The 22,640-nt window shown below is 43.6% G+C and overlaps 1 protein-coding gene across 1 annotated transcript; it reads right to left on the reverse strand.

Annotated features, from left to right (window-relative positions):
• Nucleotides 1-335: 335 nt before the first annotated feature.
• Nucleotides 336-16,325, reverse strand: FUCA1 (alpha-L-fucosidase 1). The gene is made up of 8 exons (XM_079134230.1): nucleotides 15,893-16,325; nucleotides 13,974-14,108; nucleotides 10,701-10,838; nucleotides 8,383-8,488; nucleotides 4,696-4,896; nucleotides 3,023-3,210; nucleotides 1,335-1,434; nucleotides 336-910 (listed from the first exon to the last, which is right to left on the reverse strand). Exons 1-8 carry the CDS (start codon nucleotides 16,279-16,281, stop codon nucleotides 770-772), a joined length of 1,398 nt encoding a protein of 465 aa, XP_078990356.1. The 5' UTR covers nucleotides 16,282-16,325; the 3' UTR covers nucleotides 336-769.
• Between the last annotated feature and the right edge of the window lie 6,315 nt (nucleotides 16,326-22,640).

Below are 22,640 nucleotides of genomic sequence, written 5' to 3' on the forward strand. Positions count from 1 at the left end.
AGCAGGATGCAAAACCACAGGCTTACATTCTTTGTTCTGCATTTAGGAGGCCCGACATGCTTTTCCTTCCTTTCTTTCTTTAAAATAAACAAACAAACAAACCAGAAACTGATCATAAAGCTATAAGCAGTCCAAATTGAAACAAGGGAAAGAAATCTACAACATGCTTTTTGGTAAAAATGATTTGACTTATAAATTTATTTGATCATATTTTAAAAAGCAGGGCAGAATCACATTCTAAGTCTTAATGGTACCACTGTAGACATACTCCATTCCAGAGCCCTTGGTCTGCTCAGAAGAGTTGATCCCCAGCGGCCTGGGGAGTCTTTCCTTCCCCCCTCCAGGCTCTCCTGTCCTTTTGGGGAACAGTGTGATGACATCTGATGCTCAACAAAGAGCAGGTGGTTGAACTTGCTAAGCCCTGTCTGCCTCCTCCCACAGGCAGCCAGGCTTAGCTTATTCTTTATGAAAAGTACTGAGTAAGTAGAAGGTCAACCCCAGAATGAAGGAAATTTCCATTGTAGATGATCCCCAAATATAGGAATGGGCGAACATGGTTTAACTGTCCAGTCCCTTCTTTTGCTGACCACAGAGAGATATGTTAGCAATGGATCTCTGATCCATCGAACACCAGTGTAATGTAACCAGTCCCCTTGATCAGAACGTGTTGGAAAAGCCATCTCTGGGTGGGGAAGAAATTACTTTATTGTAATGACGGTACTATAAGAAGAAAATCAAAGCAACCAGCAGGCAGAGTTCCTATATCACATCACTCCACTCCTCTCAGCTTTACAGTCCAAGCAGACCCCACTGGGAGAGCAGAGGGCAGCAACAGGGGCAGAGAGATGAGGAGACCTTCTTCCTGACGTTCGACCCATTTCAGATCTCCCTGTATTCCTAGCATCGTTATCTGCAGAAAGCAAAAGGGAATGGAAAACCCTAGTAACGCACCAGGGAGTACAAATCATGGCCTAAATGTGTTAGGAAACACCGTGGTGGGGCAGAGCAGGAAGAGTCTGGCAGGCGGAAGTATGGGAGGAACCCCAAGACTAAAGGAGGATGGAGAGAAGGCCCGCCAATTCCCATGGAAAAAGATGGATCTTAGAAAGGACTGAGTGGGTCAGGTGCCTGTAATCCTAGCAGCTCGGGAAGCTGAGGCAGGAGGGTGGCGAGTTCAAAGCCAGCCTCAGCTAAGCAATTCAGTGAGACCCTGTCTCTAAATAAAATACAAAATAGGGCTGGGGGTGTGGCTCAGTGGTCGGGTGCCCCCGAGTTCAATCCCTGGTACCCCTATTCACCCCAAAAAAAGAAAGGACTGAGTGGGGGCTCCTTACTTTTGTAGTCGTTGTGGTTATGGGGGATACAAGGTTTAAGATTCCATTTTCTGGCCAACGTAAAAAAATGGCATAAACAGCTAATTCCTGTGAGGTATACCTGGGAAAAAAGAAAGGTCGTTGTCAAAGACACCTGGATTGTTACCCCATAGATGATCTTATGATTCTGCTCTCAACTGCCTACCAAATCCAAGACCGTGACTCTGTCCTTTCTTCCAGGAGGCACTAAGAGTGCAATACCAACTAAGGGCTGCAGGAAGGAAGCAGTCTGTAAGACTCTTTTATATCTATTTTCCCCTCTGCTGGATTAAGTTTTATTTTTATTAATCTCTTACACTAGTGATTTTACACTGAAACTATTCATTGTCAAATCTTTTTTTTTTTTTTTTTTTCCAACTCCAAATTCATGAGAAAAGAAATTAGAGCAAGGGCAAGAAACGCAATGAAGATGAATTTGTCCTGAGATTTCACAGTGTTTAGGGAAGCGGGTGGAAATCACTAAATGGAAAAAGTCACCCCCACACAAGGAACAATGTGTTTCTCCTGGTCTGAAGACTAATGCCTTCGGCTCTTAGGTTGTTTTCCTGAACACTTCTGGGTGCTTTATACATATTAGCTCACTTAGTCTTCAAAACACATTTTTTTTGTACTAGGGATTGAACACAGGGGTGTTTTACCCCTGAGCCATATCCCCAACCCATTTTATTTTTTCTTTTGAGACAGGTTCTTGCTAAGTTTCTCAGGGCCTTGCTAAATTGCTGAGGCTGGCCTCAAACTTTCAATTCTCCTGCCTCAGCCTTCTGAATCTCTGGGATGAAAGGTGTGCACCACCACACCCAACTCGTCTTCAAATGACTCTCTGAAGATAAATATCATCACTCTCTTTTGCAGTTGGAAAAAACAAGGTTGAAGATCAAATAATTAGATCTAGAAGTTCAAGTACGAATGGAAAGAATTTAGAATGGAGCTCTGTGCATTGTAGGTGCTGTTCGAGCATCAGCTAGTACTCTTTTGGGAGGCAGGGTCCTATGATCTAGACATGTGGTGTCCCCAAACTTCCTGTGCTAATGCAAGAACTTCAGAGACGGGACGATTAGAGCACGAGAAAGACCTGATCAGCAGATTACTCTGTTTGCTGGATTAGTAATTTGAATGAACGACCTGGCGTTAACTATAGGTCACTGGGGGCAGGTCTTTGGGTTTATGTTTTGACCCTGGTCCTTCACTTTCTCTGCATCCTGGCTGCCATGAGCTGAGAAGTCCCCTCCACTGCGCCCCTCCACCATGATGTTCTACCTCACCTCAGGCCTAGAGCAAAGGCATTGACTGATCATGGACTGAAACTCTGAAACTCTGAGCCAAACTAAGCTTCCTTCTCTAAGTTGTTAATGTCAGGTATTTTGCTCACAGCAACGAAAAGCCGGCTAACACACAGGGCAAGAATCACAAGGACACGGACCAACGCGCTGCAGCTCCTTCCCTTTCCACCAGACCACGGCCTCCCTCCCTGCCAGGCATTCTGGTGTTCTAAAACATGACCCAACGGGGGTCACAGACTGTACGGCCAAACAGCTGTTGGGTTTCCTCAAGACAGCGTCCAGCCTGGCAGGCCACACTGTGGCCCTGAAGACGTGCCCATCTGGCTCAGCACAGCCTTGTTCCTGCACACATCCCAAGATGAGACTCACCACACAGACGAGTTCTTTTCGAATTGTACCCGCCATGGTTTGGAAGCATAGATGGCCTCCCCGTTGACATTCAGCCACCTGCCAATACTAAGAAGCCTTTCTTGGAAGATGGGAGGGATCAGTCCATCTTTAGTTGGTCCGATGTTGAGAAGATAGTTGCCTCCCAAACTTACTGTCTGAACCAGCTCCTAAAGAAAACGATGGAAAGCAAGCTGTGAATGCCAGGCCCGCTTACGGCTCAGCACACACATATTAAGAGAGGCGGAATCGGGGCACGCTCTTCCTGCTTTGTGAATATCCCTTAACATTCACAGATAATACATATTTTGTGTTATAAAAGCAGGACAGGCTCCTGTGAGAAACACATTAACTTGAATTCTAGGGGGCGGTCTCGGGCTCTTCCTGTGAGAGGCACTTTTCACCGGGCTGGACTCAGCGGGAAGGGTCGGACTAGAAGCACGAGAAGGGGGTGCAGGAAAGAAGAGTGCTCTGCAGAGGCGAGATCCACAGGAGTAAGGGAAGGCAGACGGACTGACTGACAGGAACACGGGGATCGGAGAGGAGAGATTCCGCATGGGTGCTGTGGAGACTGGGCTAGGGGAGACGGGAAGACTCCGGGACCTTCACCATGGGATGGGCCACAGGCGGCCCCTCTGGGAAAACCGCTGCTGAGAGGGGCAGTGTGTGAGGATCTGGGGTGGGGTCTGTGTGTGTGTTCCCTGTGACCTCAAGCAAGTGCCCGTCAAGCAACAGAAAGACTAAGGTTCGATGTACGGTATTTTAAAAAGGAGAGTCCATTACAGCATTCCAAAGACACCACACCACTAACCTCTAATGTCTTCTTTCAGTCTTTTTCCTATGCAATTAATCTTACTTTTATTTTTAAACTTTTAAAATTTTTTTTAGTATTGGGAATCGAACCTAAGGGTGCTTAACCACTGAGTCACATCCCTAGCGCTTTTTGAGACAGGCCGTCACTAAGTTGCTGAGGCTGGCCTTAAATTTGCAGTCCTTCTGCCTCAGCCTCCTAAATCACTGGGATTACAGGTGTACATCACCACAAGTGGCTTCATCTTATTTTTATTGATTGGTTGATTGATTGATTGATACTAGGGATTGAGTCTAAGGACACTCTACCCTTTTTTTTTAAATTTTGAGACAGGGTCTCACTAAGTTGCCCATGTTGGCCTCAAACTTGCAAACCTCCTGCCTTAGCCTCCTGGATATCTGGGATTACAGGAATAAGCCACTGCACCCAGCTCCCATGCAGTTAATTCTGTACAGCTGCAATAATACATGATAATTTTTCACTCAGAAATTCAGCATTAACCCCTTTTATGTTCATCAATATTTTACTGGTTTAAAAAAATTCTCAAATTTACTTATCTCTTTATGGCTGTAAGAAATTGAAACCACCCATATGTCTAATTAAAAATAATCCTGGGAGAACATCTCTATGTAAAACTTTCTTTGGAATTTGCGATTATTTCCTTAGGACAGGTTTCTTTTCGGGGGTTCAGTAGTTCTAGAAGGTTCTCTCAGCCTGCACTTCCATTCAGGTGCTTCTGTCACGCTTGGTCAGAAGGCTGGTTTGAGGTAAGTAGTTAAAAAATAGCTAACATTATAACCAATCAGAACAAATAAGAAAAAAGAAACACTTGGAGGGCTCTTACCCAAATGATCTCAGATTCGCTGGTGATGTCGGCCATGGACATGTCCCGGCGATAGCCCCAGGAAGTCTTGTCGATGCTGGTGCACATCTCCCACTTGTGGCCCAGCAGGTGCTGCGGCTTGAACTTGTCCTGACAGTTGTAGTACCCTCCATGGTGGCAGGAAGAGTTCTTACCCCACCGATCATTGACCACCACCTTAGCCTAAGGGAGGAAGGGCCGGGTCACGGCGAGGAACACCACGCAGCCCTCTGTGGGAGGCAGTGTGATGGGATAGAGTCTGTCTGGAAGCAGGAACAGCTCACCTAAAGCAGGGGGTCTCCAATAGGGGCAGTTTTGTCCTGTGGGGCATCTGGGAAAGCCAGAGACACTCTTGGCTGTCCCAACTGGGTGGTGCTACTGCCTTCTAGTGGGCAGAGGCCCTGGATGCTGTTAAACACCCTGCAGTGCAGAGGACAGCCCCAGTGTCACTGGGGACTGAGGACGAGACCCCTGACCAGAGACACAGGACGGCAGAGCCAGGAATCCACTTCTACTGAGGAAGAGTGGAGAGGAGGGCTCGTCTGAGGTCCTGTGCCCAGGCAGCTTCCAAGCCTGGGATCAGGCATGGGAGTCCAGCCAGGTGGCCTGCTATCATCAACCCTAAAGCCAGCAAGTATTCATTTTCCTCTTTCAAGGTTTAGCTGATCTAAGAGAAATCATTACACAGAGTACCTTACTGTGAGTGTTTAATGTATAGTATTGTATTTTAATAACACTATCAGCTCATAATTCGTAGAAGGACATGCAATAAAAACAAAATTCTGCTTTCTTGCCTGTTTTAGGGCCACTCATGTTACTATGGACATTCTTCCTATGAAGCTAGTTGAGTGCCAAAGCAAAAGAGGATATTCATTATTTGCAGCTAGTTTGATTTAATGTCCTGACTCAATTATTGATGTCTGGGCATCATCAGAAATGAGAGGGTCAAGAAAAAAAAAAAAAAAAAAAAACTGAAAGGGTGGGGCTGGGGTTGTGGCTCAGTGGTAGGGCACTTGCCTAGCACTCGAGGCCCTGGGTTTGATCCTCAGCACCGCATAAAAATAAAATCAAGGCATTGTGTCCCACCTACAACTAAAAAAAAAAACTACACACACACACAAAATCCTGGAAGGATTGGCTCAAGATCCACCCCAGTTCACCAGAGGCTTTGGATTCACAGCTAACTCCACCACCTATGAGTCAGAGGAACTTAAGTGGGTTTTACCTTGTTAAGTCTAGTTATCTGTAAAAACAAATGAACAAACAAACAACAAAACTCAACCAACTACAAACCAGCCAAAGGAAAATCACCTGCCTCCTGGGGGTTTCCAAAGGGATAGAAGTGACAGCAGCCTGCCCCTGGTACAGAATGGCTGCTCAGGAACCCCTCGTTCCTGTCTCCCTCTCAGCCCTCCCTGGACACTCAGCCCTTCAAGGACAGACACAGCCTTGAACTTCTTCATACCCACAGTCTAACTTGGCAGCCCATGATTGTGAAGACTTGGGACATACCTCTATTGTCTTTCTGATTACAGTACAGTGCACTCTCTCTCTCTTCAGACTGAGGTTCCTTGAAGGCAGAAATCATCAGTTCTGAAACTCCAGGGCTCGGCATACCACATGCCATAGAGCTGGCTCCTAACAGATCCTTGGGGAAGCAGGGAGCATCTACCACAATCCTGCATTTCTGCAAAGTTAGTGTGTGAATAGGTAGAGACATGTCCACACTAAAGGTTCTACTTGCTATGGAATTGTTGTTTTAAGAGAAGCCAAAAAGACTGTCTCCCTAGCTAACTGCACTTGTTTTTTTCCAGCACTGTTGGGGATCAAACCCAGGACCTTGTGCATGCTAGGCAGACGCTCTACCACTGAGCTGCACCCCCACAGCCTTGATATGATTGGTATCAGGGATTAAACCCAGGGGTGCTTAACCACTGAGCCACATCTCCAGCCCTTCTTTTAAAATTTTGAGACAGGGTCTTCCTAAATTTCTTAGGGCCTCGCTAAATTGCTGAGGCTGGTCTTGAACTTTCAATCCTCCCAAGCCACTGGAATTACAGGTGTGTGCCACTGTGCCTGCCTCAATGGCAGTGAAGTGATATTTCTTCTTTTCCAATCCTGCATCTTTGCTTAATCTTTTTCCTTTTTTGTGTGCTCCTTACCTGCAGACACTTGACTGTAACCCCACATAGCAAATGACCTGACTTCTTGGGTGTACACCTTGAATGGGTATGTAAAAGCCACTTCAGAGAAAAATGGGGTGTTGGCTGGGCATGGAGGTGCACACCTGTAATCCCAGCTACTGGGGAGGTGGAGGCAGGAGGGTCCCAAGTTCAAGGTTAGCCTAGGCAACTTAGAAAGAAAACAAAAATAAAAAGGGCTGGTGATATAGCTCAGTGGTAGAGTGCTCCTGGGTTCCATCCCCAGGACCATGGAAAGAAGAAGAAAAAAAAAGAAAGAAAGAAAGAAGAGAAAAGAAAAGTGGGGTTTTAACCATCCCCATTCTTGGTTTGGCAGCCACACGTTCATTAACTATTTACAGAGCATCTAGTATAAGGCTCAAACTGTGGCAGGTTCTGGGGTATCTGAGGTGACTAAAATACAGTTGCTGTCCTTAAAGAATAAGCATGAGACAGATACGTGGATAATTATGACATTATATCAGTTAATTTTTTAGGGGTAAACTGCATACCTGGGAATCCCTCCATACTCAACAAATTCCTGAAAGTCGCTTGTAATCTCTCTCTGTCCATCACACAGGGTCTCTTTCCTCTTTTCCTTTCTTCCCATATTCTAAGTTTAGTAATAGCTACCCAACAAGATCCTGAGAGGTATTTCAGTTCAACCTTTTATTTTGGTGCTGGAGATTGAATCCAGGGCCTTGTACATCCTAAGCACTCACTTAACTACTGAGCTACAAAGTCCCTAAGCTGGTTGTGTGTGTGTGTGTGTGTGTGTGTTTGTGTGTGTAGGGTGGGGGGCAAGGTGGTTGCTGGGGATCGAACCCAGGGCCTCAAATATGCTAGGCAAACCCCTGAGCCACATTCCCTGCCCCCAAAGTGATTTTACATTTAGACTTTTTTAAAAAATCTACAACAAATCTAGAATGTGAAATATTTGAATTTTTCCATAATCAAGATTGAGATTTCTGCTACTTTGTAAAAGCACTGCAGTATAAAAAGGGCAGCACATGCACTGGCTAATAGTGTTAATTATGAGGAGCGAGTCAGGGTAGGCAGTATACACCCCAAAATTTGAATATAAGGGAAATGACCCTGCTCCTTGAGAGTTAAACTATATGACTGATGTACGGTGGGTGAGACCACAGATATTCACATTTTATCCTTATCACTTAATTTTGTTTTACATATTAATTTTGGGGTGTTCTCATTCATACTATTTGTTCAATAAATTTATTTTTCTCTGGAGTAGTCTGGGAACTCTATATGCTATTTCTACTTTACCACCACTTAAACCTACATCATCAAAATAAAGAATGAAAGGAGAAGAGGGCGCTTGCTCTCAGGGAGGAGGGCTTCGCGTCTGCTGGGCCTCCCAGCCCTGCCAGTGTCACCGTCCATAGCGGCTGCCGCTCTGTGACCGCTCCAGGTCTTGGCTCCTCGTGTTTTCTTTTATCCTAACAGATAAACAAGTCCTATGATCACCCACCTTGACAGGGCTGTCATTGTAGAGCCAAGAGAGAAAACCCGTGGAGTTCCAGTAAGCATCAGGAGACTCCCACTCGCCATCGGACCAGATGAGATCCGGCTTGTAGCTGGAAGACAGGGGACCAGGGAAGAGGTCGCTCTCTGAATGCATGTGAAGTGTGAAGTCTGTGAAATGTCTGAAAGTATCATATGAGTGCTGCAGTGGGGAGCAGGTGGGAACTAAAGGGACAACACGTCACTTTGTCATCATAACCACTGCTTAAGACCAAGAGCTCTTTGGTTTATGTCCTCCTAAACTTTTTCTGGAAAAAGGAGTTGTTTCCTTCCAGTAACTAAAACCAATTAAGAGTGGTGCTCCAGCTGGGCATGGTGGCACATGCCTATAATCCCAGCCTCTTGGGAGGCTGAGGCAGGAGGACTGTGAGTTCAAAGCCAGCCTCTGCAACTTAGTGAGGCCCTAAGCAACTTAGCAAGACCCAGTCTCTAAATAAAATACAAAAAGGGGTGGGGATGTGGCTCAGTGGTTGAGTGTCCCTGGGTTCAATACCTGGTACTGGGGGTGGGGGACAGTGGTGCTGCAGAAGGTACAGGACTAGGGTTCTGCTTTTAAGGTGAATTGAGAGTGGGGTGAGGTGGCCACGCCTGTAATCCCAGCAACTCTGGAGGCTGAAGCAGGAGGATTGAAAGTCTGAGGCCAACCTCGGCACCTTCATGAGACCCTGTTTCAAAATAAAAAATGCAATGGACTGGGGACATAGCTCAGTGATAGTACCCCGAGTTCAATCCCCAGTACCAAAAAAAAGTTGCACTAGGCAGTTTCTACTCACTGCCTCTATTGGTTCTCATGACTTTGTGGTGTTTTAGCTCCATTTCATGCATAAAGCATCTGAGTTCTAGAAAAATTGCATGGTTAATTCAAAGCCACACAAATAGTAAGAACAAAAGAATTCGGATTCAGATCTAGCAATGTCCAGCTCTGTCTCGGGACAGGTCTTCTGCAGGTCTCTGACAATGATACTGTTTCCTTAGAGAAGTCCTCAGGATAGAAGCAGATGCAGGACATTGTGTTGTTGTTATTGTCCTGAAATGAGAGTCCAGGCAGAGATGGCTGTCCCTTGAGTTTAAGGTCTACCACCTGCTACAGGCCCCCAGGAGCAATGAGGGCAGACTGGGATAAACATGGTGAAGACCCGTGGCAAATTCTGAAGTAGAAGGGGCCTTTCTTTTCTCCCTCCTCCCTCCCAGCTCCCTCCTTTGCTCTTGCGCGCGCTCTTTCTCTCTCTCTCTCTCAGTACTGTGGACTGAAGCCAAGGCCTTGCACATACTAGGCAAGCACTCTACAATGAGCTATAGCCCCAGCTTTTTAATTTTTGTTTATTCATGGCACTAGGGATTGAAATCAGGGATACTCCACCACTGAGTTACGCCCCCAGCCCTTTTTCTTTTCTTTTCTTTTCTTTTTTGGATACTGGGGATTGAACCGTTTAACCACTGAGTTATACTCCCAGCCCCTTTTTATTTTTTATGAGACAGGGTCTCCATAAGTTGCTGAAACTGGTCTTGAACTTGCGGTCCTCCTGTCTACCCTTCCCAAGTTGCCGGGATCATAGGCATACATCACCACACCCTGTACAAAGAATGATGATCTTCATAACAACACTTTTCTCTGTACCAGGCATCATGATGAATACCTTCTATGCGTAACTCTAAGTCCTACACAGAAGGAATTACATCCCTACCTTACTAAGAATTGGAGGCCCAGATGAGTGATCTGTTGAAGGTTTCTAAGTGACAATAATGCCAATGTGTTAGACCATCCACCCCTCTCCAAGGTCCTGATGTAGTGAAAACAGAAAGCATGTAGGGAAGGGAAGTTCTGATTTACTCTCACCTTGGATTTGGGGAGACAGTTTCAATTTATAAAGGCAATATTACCACATTACAGAAGTTTCAAAAAGTAGAAGAAAAATTTATTTTGCCTTAATACAACCACAACCACCACTTTTATGATTTGCCGTCCTCTAGATTTTCTTCAAACCTGCCAATGCCCCCACTTCTGCTTTTTAAAAATTTTTGCAGTCCTGGGATTAAACCCTGGAGAGCTCTAAAACTAAGTGAAACCTAAGAGCTTCAGTCCCTCCCCCTTTTTTTTTAACTTTGAAGCAAGGCCTCACTAACTTACTGAGGCTCACCTCAAACTTGCAATCCTCCTGCCTCAGTCCCTCTGAGTAGCCACAGTGCCCCCCACAACAGCAGCCTACAGGAAGCTCTGATTTCATTGCTGAAAGTAATAAAGCCACCAACGTTTCTGGTTCTTACGTGTTAACAAGGTGGTAGAGCTCTGGCATTGTTTTCACATTGACAAAATTCTGAGTTTTGAAGCCATTTTTCTTATCCAGTTGGTAAAGTGGATGGAACCACTCTAAGAGTGAGTGGTAGAGGCCGTAGCGCAAGTTCCTGAAACAGAAAAGCAGGATGGTGACTGTCGTTAAGCAAAGGACACATAATTTGCTTGAAGAAAATTCAGTTCCAGCATTTTTTTACATCTCAGTGAAGTTCACTCTCATGCAGGATAGAGGGACCCAAATCCACTTGTTCAATTCTTCCTTCCCTTTCCTTCCTGCTCTCTTTTTATTTATTGTGCTGCTGGGATCAAATCCAGGGCCTCACAGAGGCTAGGCAAGTGCTCTAGCAGTGAGCTACATCCCCAGCCCTTAAGTTATTTCTCCTCATCTACTCAAGCAAAAGTATTGTGTTATTCTGTGTGTGTGTACGTGTGTGCGTGTTTGGTGGTGCTAAGGATCAAACCCAGGAGCTCATGCACTTTTTTTTTTTAATCTCTTTTTGTAGATGAACACAATACCTTTGTTTTATTTATTTATTTATTTACTTAACGTGGTGCCAAATCCAGTACCTCACATGTGCTAGGCAAGCGCTCCATCACAAGCCCAGCTACAAGCCCAGCCCCATGCACTGTGTTTTGATAATAAACATAACTACTTTTATACACAGATACCTTAACACCAAAATATCACTTAAGGCAGGGGGTGTAGCTCAGTGATAAAGTACTAGCTTAGAAAGTCCCATGTCCTGGGTTCAATCCCCAGCACCACACACCCAAAAAGTCATCTAAACTATTTTTTAGGACAATTATTTCAGTAACATATAGTCCTCTTTAAAAAATAATAATAATGTTTTCAAGCCAGGAACAGTGGCACACACCTGTAATCCCAGCAGCTCAGGAGGCTGAGGCAGGAGGACTGTAAGTTCAAAGCCAGCCTCAGGAACTTGGCAAGGCCCTAAGCAATTCAGTGAGACCTTATCTCAAAATAAAAAATAAAAAAAAGAGGGCTGGGGATGTGGCTTAGTGATTAAGCAACCCTGGGTTCAATTTTTTTAAAAGTTTTCATCATTAATCATAAAAATCTGTATTGTAGAAAAATTAGGGGGGCTGGGGATATAGCTAAGTTGGTAGAGTGCTTGCCTTGCAAGCACAAGGTCCTCGGTTCAATCCCTAGCACCGCGAAAAAAAAAAAAAAAAAAAAGAGAGAGAGAGAAATTAGAAAATAGAGAAAAGCATAAAGAATAAAATGCCCCAAATACTATCATTCTGAAATAATCATTTGCAACATTTTCTAAATAGTTGAAATGTATGACTATAGGTTTATCATTCTATTTATCTAAGATTTACTAATAGTTCGAAACATACCAAAAATGAAATGTGGTTAGAACAATCTGTTTTCACATATAAGGAAGATTTTTATTTTTCCCAGTACTGGATGGAACCCAGAGACTCACACAGCCTAGGCAAGTGCTCTACTACTGAGCTTCACCCCCCAGGTTCATGAATAGTGAGCATCATAGAAGAGAGGAGAATAGAGGACACTAATGCGAGGAAGGATGGGGGTGGGAGGAAGAGAGGGGGCTGGGTAACAGGTACCAAAATACAGCTAGCCAGGAGGAGGAAGTTCTGGTGTTTCACAGCACAGGAGGGCACCTACAGTTCACAATAGTTCATTTCATATTTTATAAAGAACTAGAAGAGAGGAGTGTGAGATTCCCAACACAAAGAAATGATAAATGTTTAAAGAGATGGAATACTAATTACCCTGATGTGATTGTTACACACTGTACACATGCATCAAATTATCACACCGAAACCTATAAAGATGCACATTATATTAAAAAAATTAAAAAAAAAAAAAAAAAAAGAATAGGCCTGTCATGTAGGGAGGGACTTGGGAGGCTGAGGCAGGAGGATCCCAAGTTCAAGGCCAGCCTCAGCAACTTAGCAAGACCCTATGTATAGCAAGACCTTGTCTCAAAAAATAAAAAGGACTAGAAGGTAGCTCAGTACCCTGGATCTAATCCCCAGTACCCTGAAAAAAAAAAAAAAAAAAAAAAAAAAAGAATAATGTTACAAAAACATTATGCTGCAAGTGAAAAGAAAAGACTATAATGTACAGGTGAGAAAGAACTGAAATTGGCATGTCATCATATGACTCAAGACTAAATAGCACACGGAAGATAAAAATACTGGTTTCCAAAGTCCATAACAAATCAGTATCTAAGATCTAATCAGGACTGATGGACAACTAATCTAATCAGGACTGAAGGACATCAGGACTGATGGCAACTGAATACTGAGCAGGTGACGGGAGTCAGCAAACTTGCTCTTGAAGTCCAGGTAGTATTTTAGGCTTTGCAAGACATGTGGTGTTCAGCTCAACTCTCCCATTGTACGCGGAGCGCATCCTAGACGGAACATAAATGAGTAGGCACAAATGTGTTCCATCAAACTATGCTACACACTTGGTAGCCAGTCTATCCCTCAAATAGGATACCACATTTACTGAATCATAGTGCAGCTGAGGCCAAACCCAGCACAAAACCCACCTTTCCTCCTTACAGGGTTGTTGGATCCAAAGAGCGAACATCTGGGTTCCAATCCCTATTCTGGGGCTGGGGGTGTAGCTCAGTGGTAGACTGCATGCTTAGCATGCAGGAGGCCCTGGGTTCAACACCCAGCACCCAAAACAAGAAAACAAATTCCACCTATGCCACGCCCTACCTCTTTGATCTTGAGAAGCCACTTCCTATTAAGTGAAAAACATTAGGGAACATTAATTACAATCAACTGTGTGCCCTTCCTTTTGTTCCGTTTGCTGCTTTAGCTAACCTTTTCAGTACCCAGCTTAGTCTACCATCATCCAAACCCTTCCTGTGTAAAGCTCGTGCTGATGGCTAAGGAGGACACAGAGGCAAGAGGCCCAGTCCCTGGTTTCCAACAGGCATTGGAAAAGGCTCTGCATTGAAAGCCTTCCCAGGAGGGATCCTCTGCAGGATGCAGGCAGAGATTTGTGGTCTCTACTGGGTATGCTTCACCCAACCAGAAGTGTCCATGAACTTCTCAGAAGGTGTCACGTTTGGCCATGTGAAAACTGTTAAGCCTTAAACACTGGTAATTCAAAGGCCAGAAGTTCTTCAGGCTCCTTGCTAAACGCAAACTTAGAAAACACTCGAGCAGAGAAGGTACAGAACTCTGAAAGAGAAGAGATGAGATGAACAGGGTAGCCGTCCGTAGACACACACCTATTCCGGACAGCTGCTCCCAACTCACCAACCAAATCACGATGGGGGCCCACGTCCTTAGAGTTCCAGTTCCAAGACACAGGACTTGGCCAGTTTGTGAAGCCTTCATGATGTTTTGTCGTGAAGACCACATACCTGTGAAGGTTAAAAACACATGAGCAAAGGAATTGGCCAGCGAGTCACAAGAATAAACTTGCCCAGCCTGCCTGTGGCTTTTAAACTGGTCAGGAGAACTTGACCATAGGAAATGTACTGGGATGGGTGACTAATTAGTGATACCCCAGATGTTGCTTCAGTCACAACACCCTTGGGTATTATTCCAGGAATGAAGCACAGCAAGCAAATCAGCATCTGCTTCAGCCAAGGAGACCCAGAGGGAGTGGAGGAGTGGGTAGGAGGAAAGAAGTGAACTTTAGCTCTCAGGTCCTTCGACCCTTCTGGGTATGAACAGTTAGCTTGGTTTAACCCTTCATCCTAAAGGAGAAAGGTCTCTATTGGAATGGTAGGTGATAGAAATGTAAGCCTTTTGTTTTGGTAAGCCTGTAGAACTTCCCTCATGTACAGAGGTGACAAAGACCCAAAGGGCTGGGGGAAAAGGGCAAGTACTGAAATAACCAAGAGACTCAGTATTTTATTTACTTCTATGGCAGAAAAATAGATAATGCTATCACGTGATGATTCTACATCACTGGTTGGCAGGAGGAACTCCTAGACTTTGGGGGCCAGATAGTATTTTATTTTATGCTTGTGACACAGTCCTCTATACACATTCTTTTCTTCTTTCATTAGAGTGCTTTGCAAATGTAAAAGCCATTCTCACTTTCTCAGCCTTAACAAAAACAGGAAAAGACCATTTCCTCTGGCCAGTCTGCTGACCCCTGATGCAGTGGAAAAGTCTTTACCCTGCAGTTATAGGATTTGCAGTCTAGGACATTAGGTCGCTTCCTCTGTCTCTGAGCTACTCACCTTATCCTGAGGGGTCTGGAAAGAGGCTGTCTCCAGATTTTAATTTTATTGTTGTAAATTATGGATGGCTAACACTACCAGAAGACAGATTACATTTGCTGTGCTTACTCAAACCTTTTATTCCCATTCATTTAGTGGGAAGCATTAAATGCCAATTGTAATTTCCCTTTAGTATAAGAAAACTAAAAAAGGCCCAGAGAAACTGAAACATGGAAGATGAGTGAAAATGGAAGACTGACCCCCCCACAAGCCTCCACCTACTCTCTCCAACCCACTTCCCTCTCCCAGCAGCCCAGAGCAGCAACCACTTCCTGACCTAGCCCGGGGGTCACACAGGGCCCTCAAGGGTTACTTCTTCAGGATGGCCCTGCCTTCCACAAAGGAATGGGTCCCGCGCCCTTTCCCGTATCGGGCCACTCCAAACTTTCAGTTCCCTGAACCAACCCGCCGCAAGCTCCAACCGTTTTCAACACAATTCACAGTATTCTGGAGCACTTCCTATGAGCAAGGCACCGAGAGGAGCTGACCAGGGAGAATCCTTGCTGCATCCCAAATACACTACACGCCTGCGAGGGCCCGTGGCGGGACTGACTCCCTTCCCTCTTTCCACCTTAGAGACAGTAAAGCAACCGGTGCAGTTTTCTTCTCTCAGCATCCAAGGAGGCTGGAGGGTGGCCGAAGTTCACAACTGAACTAGGACCTGGCTCCAGGCCACTGATGGAGAACCCCCGCTGCCGTGCGGATCGGGCCAGGGCATTAGGTACCGCCCTTTCAGGTGTAGAGCTCTCCAGGCCATCCAGCCCGAAATTTTTATTTTCAAGTCCCCCACCAGAGGGGACTTATGATCTCCTTATGATCAAGTGTGCCACGTTCGATTCTGCATCCGAAACACAGGGCCCGGAGGCACCTGAGGTCAGACAGGCCCTGGGCGGGCGGCCCAGCCCGGCACTCACTTGGCCCCCGCGGCCTGGAAGAGGTCGGCCCACTTATCCGGCTCGAAGAACCGCGCCGTGAACTGCGGCCCGAAGTCGGCGTAGCTGAAGCCGGGCGGGTAGTTCTCGCTCATGAAGCGCCGGTACTGGGGCAGCCCCTCGCCCTGCCAGTGCCACCAGAACCACTCGCTGCCCCAGGCGGGCACCGAGAACACGCCCCAGTGCACGAACACCCCGAACTTGGCCTCGTCGAACCAGGCCGGCAGCGGCCGGGAGTCCAGGCTCTGCCAGTCGGGCGTGTAGCGATGCCCAGCCCAGCGCGCCGACTTCGCCACTCCGAGCAGTAGCGGCGGCAGCAGTAACAGCAGGACGGCGACCAGAGGCCGCCACTTCCCCGCCACCTCCCGCATCGCTGCCTAGACACCAGCACCGCCCCTGCTCAACGCGCTGCGGCCGGAGAGCGGCTCCGCCCCTCTGACTAACGATTGGCTCGCACAGGAAAAGGGGCGGGTCAGTCCGACGGGCTGTTGAGCCGCTTCCTCCGCGGAGCGCCCTTTCCTCGAGCGCCCTCTGGCGGCCCAAGGGAGAAGGACGCAAGGCGGTGTTGATCTCGCTCCACTGATGAATGACCGCTGTCCCCCTAGGGTTTAACTGCGAGGGTAAACCGTGGAGTTTGGGAAAGCTCAGGAGAAAACGGGTAGTAATTCACTTTGCTGCGGTGATCTGGCAGGGGTCGGCGAAGTCGGATCATGAGTTTTATTTAGTGGGCAAATGGGAGCCACAGGGGGCTTCTGAGCTGTTCTTTTGTGAGTTTGGAGGGTGTTGAAACAGCCCTGGCAGAAATAAAGACAGAGAGGGATGATAGAAAGTAGCATTATGTGAGAAGCAGGCTCTGCCCTGTTCAGAGTCACTCCATGAAGTATAGAACAGCAGTTTTCAGGCTGTGCCTAAACCTGAGTTACTCCATTATGGAAAGCAGTAGTTTGCCATAAACTTCTACGTGCTGAGGTGGAATGACTACACCTTGTTTGTACAAGTAGACAACCACCATCAGCCCAGCACAACCAAAGGGCACCAACTGGTAAATAAAGTAAGTGTGCTAAAGAAAATAACTACCTGGGTGCCGAGGACCAGCCCAAGCAGCAGAGTCCAGGGGTCCTTGATGGCCTGAAATGTAAAAGCCCCGAGTGATTAGGCGGCGCAGCGTCGGCGATGGACAGCAACCACACAGACTCAGGTCAGTGTTAGGTTGCTGACAAGTTTATTGAATTCTTCTTACAGTTTATATACCTTTACACTTTTCACTAAAAATATTTATGACTTCATATGAAGAAGAAAGTTCTTAGAAGTTTATCAATAGATAACAGAAGTTAGGTCTGCACAGTTAGCCAATTAGCGCCACCTGGCACATTCATCTTACTTGACATTTCCCCACAATGAACTATCCTTGACTCGAAACTTACAAAAGCAAGTTGATGTATACCACTTGTTTTTCTTTGAAGTTTAACTTCTATTTGATCTCTTACCGCTAAGATTAATTATAACTTCTAGTAATTTGTTATTAATTTTTCATGATTATAATTACATGTCTATGCTATGTTAAATCATATTATACTATTAAGAACCAAGTTATTATCTTCAAAGTAAAAAATTCTTCATCTAAAAGAACTAAAACTTTTCTTTTGAACTAAATATAATGTATTTCTGTGGGAGGCTCATTACTTTGTAGAAGAAACCAGATGTAATAAATATGTTGATCACTGAAGCTAAGAGAATCACTTATATGTAACTAGATGTCTGGGAGTCTTGTAAAAGTTAACAAAAACATCACAAGACATATTGTTTCAGAATGTCCACCATTCCCTATAGGAATATTAGTGCTTTGTGTAAACAAATGAACTTTATTTTACTGGAATTGAGTTGACTCATATGAACTGTTTGTGTTCCCATCATCCTTCAACCGAAGAACTTTATTAAACATGATTAATCCACGTAATATTGTGAGTTCTGGTGAAAAACAAAAAAGGAAGAGAGATTAACACTCTGAGGAAGGGGCTCCAGCTTTACTCAACTTACGACGAGTCCTTGCCAGCGTCTTCCAGGGAAAGCCTTAGCAGAGCCCAACTTACGACGAGTCCTTGCCAACATCTTCCAGAGGAAGTTTCCAACCTCTGGCATGGACTGTTATCCGCTAGGCACATTCCCTTGGCATGAGTTCTATACGCCAGGCGCCCCCGCAGTTCCCCCTTTTTTGTTTTGAAGATCAAAAAGACCTTTTTGAATTTGAAGGCCCTTAATAGCCCTTGTTAAAAGTCGAAGGATGACTGGAAGACAAAGAATCATCATAAAAATGCAAAATCCAATTAGAGCAAATTGTAGAATAGTGTTAAAAAGGGTACTATCAGTAATAGTTTTCTTAATATTAGTAAAAATTTCCATGGGAAGGTTGGCATCTGGAGCAACAGCAAGATGTGCTTGACTCAAATCTTTTATTTTTTGTTGCAAATCTAAGATATCCGGAGCTAAATTAGTATTATTCCATATACCTTTAAGATGATTTTGAACCTCAGACCAATGAGTAGTGTTATCAGCTTCTAAAGGAGTAACACAAATCCATTTGTAGTTAGCATGACACCTAGTGGTCATTCTGGTTTGTATATTCTGAATCTTATTCCCTATAAAAAGAACTGCTTCTTCAAGAGCATTGATCCGAATCTCCAATTTCTTATCAATTTGCTCCTGGGTAGCTAGAGCCACGGAAACATTATGCGAGAGATCATTAACATGAGAAGCAGTATGGATTTGCTGTACTAAAGCAGTAGTTGAAACTGCTAATGCTGTAATGATACTGATTAAAGCTGTAATTCCTAAAATTAGCGCTGCCACAAAACGTTTTGGTCTCATTAATTCATTTAGGTTTTTTAGAATTTCAGTCCCTGGATCATCATACCAAGTCTCTTTTAAAGTTACAGGTAGAATAACATAAGGAGGTTGATGTACAATAAAGAATACCTTTAAATCCTTGTCAAATGTAGAGTTAATGCAATTAGTTAACACACAATTCTTACATCGTATGTCATAGGCATCATTGTTTTTTGTAATGTTAACATTAGAAACAGAACCTAATAAGATAGCATGAGGAGCATTAATGCAAGCTCTAATATTATAAGACTCAACCTTAGTAGTCTCAGGCCTATTTAATTTCACTACATCAATGGCTGCAAGCAATCTATATAAATCTGGAAAATATGAACGTTTGTCATGTTTAAGAACAGATTGAAAAGCCGGAGTTACCCAGCCGGGAGTAAACCACCTATGTAGGGGCTCTCCAAAACCTAACTCTTTTGATCCAGAAAGAGTATACGTTCCATCTGGCTTTTGATTTTCCTCAAGTATTTTTGGTTTATAATCAGTCCAGGGAGAAGATACAGAAAAATCTTTGATTAAAGTATGAGAATCCCTTGGGTTAAATATTACAGCTGATTGTGAAAACCCACAAGTAATCCATTTGGGAAAATCAACATGGATGTCTATAGTATTCCAATAACCATCTGGATGCTTAGCCTTTGGTTCACATTTTGTAACCATTTCAGGAAGACTTTCATTTATATAAGTTTCATTATAATTATTATAACCAATTGATATCATTTCTAAAGTCCAAATATATCTTTTAACTGGATCGAACTTGGGAGAATCAGTTAAATAAGTTCTATAACTAAGAGGAAGACATCCTAATGGCAAATGTATATTATCCAGAGAAAAGCACAAAGGAGTCTCTTCCGTTAATCCATGAAAATTAACTGTATCTGCCATCTTATGAGGAATAAAAGAATCAGATACACCTCCCATGAGTTCTGGATGACTAGTAAATATTTTTACGTTGGGTCTACCCCACGAGCTTGCATGAAGCAATGGCGGATTAGGAAAATAGGTCCAATAAGCCTTTTCGGCGTCAATTTGGTCATTCATAGCATGTACAGGCAACACCTGAACAGTGAGCAAGGAAAGCATAGCCAAAAAAAACCAGTTCAGGTGTTTTAACTTTACCCGAACTAGTCACCATACGCTCAGCCTCAGAAGTTAAACGTTTTAATTGTCCCCATGATGGAAAGGGAGAATGACGAGTGGAGTGAGCCTGGGGAAGACGCAATTCGTCCAATCTTCGTGTTAAAACATCATCCGGGATTGAACTGGTCGGGTAAGGTGTTCGAGAATTCCTCCTCCTTCTCGGGTGACGTCTTTTGTTTGACTTCATCTGCATTGATGTCTCTGATCAATCTATCAGGAATCCACAGCGGTGTTTCTGCGTCCTGTGGAAAAACACAAGCATAGCCTCGACCGGATGTTAAAAGAACATCAGGTCCTTTCCATTGTCCTGTAAGTAAATCTTTCCATTTAACCATAACAGCTGGATTGGGACTTTGTTGTTCCCAATGTCTCATCATAGGAGTTATTCCTTGTTTATCAGCATTTAAATGATTAAGAACAAAAAGAGCATGTTGTAGGATATGATGAGGGGAAGAATATTTTAATTCCCCCTCTTTAAGTTTATTAATCTGTTGTTTTAGACGTTGATGACTTCTTTCTACAATAGCTTGTCCTTGAGGATTATATGGTATACCTGTAGAATGGCTAATATTAAAACGTGAACAAAAATCCTTAAATGCTTTTGAGGTATAAGCTGGAGCATTGTCAGTTTTAATCTTTTTAGGCATGCCTAACATAGCAAAACATAGGAATAAGTGTTGAATGACATCTTTATAGGCTTCTCCGGTCCTAGCAGAAGCAACAACAACATGAGAAAAGGTATCAACCGTAACATGCACAAATGACAATTTTCCAAATTCTATGATATGAGTAACATCCATTTGCCACAAGATGTTAGGAAGTAAGCCTCTAGGATTAACTCCAAACTGTGGAGAAGAAAAATATTGAGGACAAACATGACAAGAACGAACAATCTGCCTAGCTTCTTCCCTAGAAATATGAAACTGCTTTTGTAGAGCAGAGGCATTTTGATGATGATTCTTATGTGAAAGAATGGCTTCCTCTTTAACTGTTAAAATAAAGGGTTTAGTCAGCAAATCCGCTTGAGCATTTCCTTCAGCCAAAGGTCCGGGTAATTTAGAATGTCCTCGAATATGACCTATAAAAAAAGGTAAATGTCTTTCTTGAATTAATTTTTGTAAGAGAGAAAGTTTAGGCGCTATGGTTGAGGAATCTGAGATGGTTGCAGTTTCAATAACAGGAAACAACTTTACAATGTAAAGTGAATCAGTATAAAGATTAAATGATTGACTAACATTACTGAAGGCATAAATAACTGCTTCTAGTTCGGCTCTCTGTGCTGAAGTTTCTGTTGTCCATTGAACAATGGGTTGATTATCAATTAAAGTTACAGCTTTGCCATTTGAAGATCCATCTGTAAAAATTGTAATAGCATTAGATAAAGGGAAAGAAGAGGTCCATTTTGGAAAAATAATGTTAGTTTCCTGTAGAAAATGTAAAATAGGATCATTCGGTAAATGAAAAGAAATTTTTCCCAAAAAATTACAGAAAGCTACAGTCCAATTGTCATCAATTTGCATTAAATGTTCAAATTGTTCCCTTGTATAAGGAATAATAATTTCATGCATTTCCTGAGCAAATAATTCTTTACTTCTTTGTCTAGCTTTAAGTACTAATAAAGCAACCATGGTAGGATAAGCTAGGAGAATCTTTTTTCCAGTAACAGGTAAATGAATCCATTCAATAGGATCATTTTGCCACAAACATCCAGTTGGAGTATGCTTAGTTTTTAAAATAATAAAATACCATGGTAAGGCATAATTAATTTGTTGTAAATAATGATGAGAAATGGCCTGTTCAACAACACGTAAAGCTTCTTTTGCTTGATCAGTTAAAGTCCTAGGGGAAGTTGGGTTAGAATCTCCTTTTAGTATTTCAAACAATGGCTTTAAATCCCCTGTAGATAATTTTAAATAAGGTCTAATCCAATTAATATCTCCTAGAAGTTTTTGAAAATCATTTAAAGTTTGCAATTTATCTTGCCTAATTTGTAATTTTTGAGACATAATTTTATCAGTTTTAATTGTTCTTCCCAAATAATTAAATGGAGGTTCATGTTGAATTTTTTCAGGGGCGACTACAAGACCCCAAGTTTGTAAGGTTGTAATGACAGTCTTTAAAATCTGTTTTAAAATATCCATAAGGGGATGAGCAAGTAAAATATCATCCATATAATGAATCATATAACAATCTGGGTAGGCTTCTCGACAAGTTATCAGGGCTTGATCTACAAACTTCTGACATAAAGTTGGACTATTTTTCATTCCTTGAGGCAATACTTTCCACTGATATCTTTGATAAGGTCTTTGTAAATTAGGAGAAGGCAGACTAAAAGCAAATCTCCATCTGTCTTGTTGAGCCAGAGGAATGGTAAAAAAGCAATCTTGTAAATCAATAACAATGATATGATATCCTTTAGGAACAGCTACTGGAGATGGGAGACCAGGCTGTAATGCCCCCATAGTTTCCATAGTATCATTAACAGCTCTGAGATCCTGCAAAAGTCTCCATTTTCCTGATTTCTTTTTTATAACAAAAATAGGAGTATTCCAAGGACTAGTGGAAGGCTCTATATGTCCCAGAGCAAGTTGTTCTTTAACTAACTGAGTAGCTGCAGCTAATTTCTCTTTAGACAGGGGCCACTGTTCCACCCACACTGGAATGTTGTTTTTCCAGATTATCGGGTCAGCCTGTCTGGTAA

Source organism: Sciurus vulgaris, assembly GCF_902686455.1.
Source record: "Sciurus vulgaris genome assembly, chromosome: 1".
Lineage (NCBI taxonomy): Eukaryota > Metazoa > Chordata > Mammalia > Rodentia > Sciuridae > Sciurus > Sciurus vulgaris.

Coding starts and splice junctions, on each gene's coding strand:
- FUCA1 (XM_079134230.1), bottom strand. CDS start 16,281: ATGCGGGAGGTGGCGGGGAAGTGGCGGCCTCTGGTCGCCGTCCTGCTG. Junction 10,839..13,973: donor GGAGCAGCTGTCCGGAATAG/GTGTGTGTCTAC, acceptor TTTCTGTTTCAG/GAACTTGCGCTACGGCCTCT. Junction 1,435..3,022: donor GAAAAGAACTCGTCTGTGTG/GTGAGTCTCATC, acceptor CTTTTTTCCCAG/GTATACCTCACAGGAATTAG.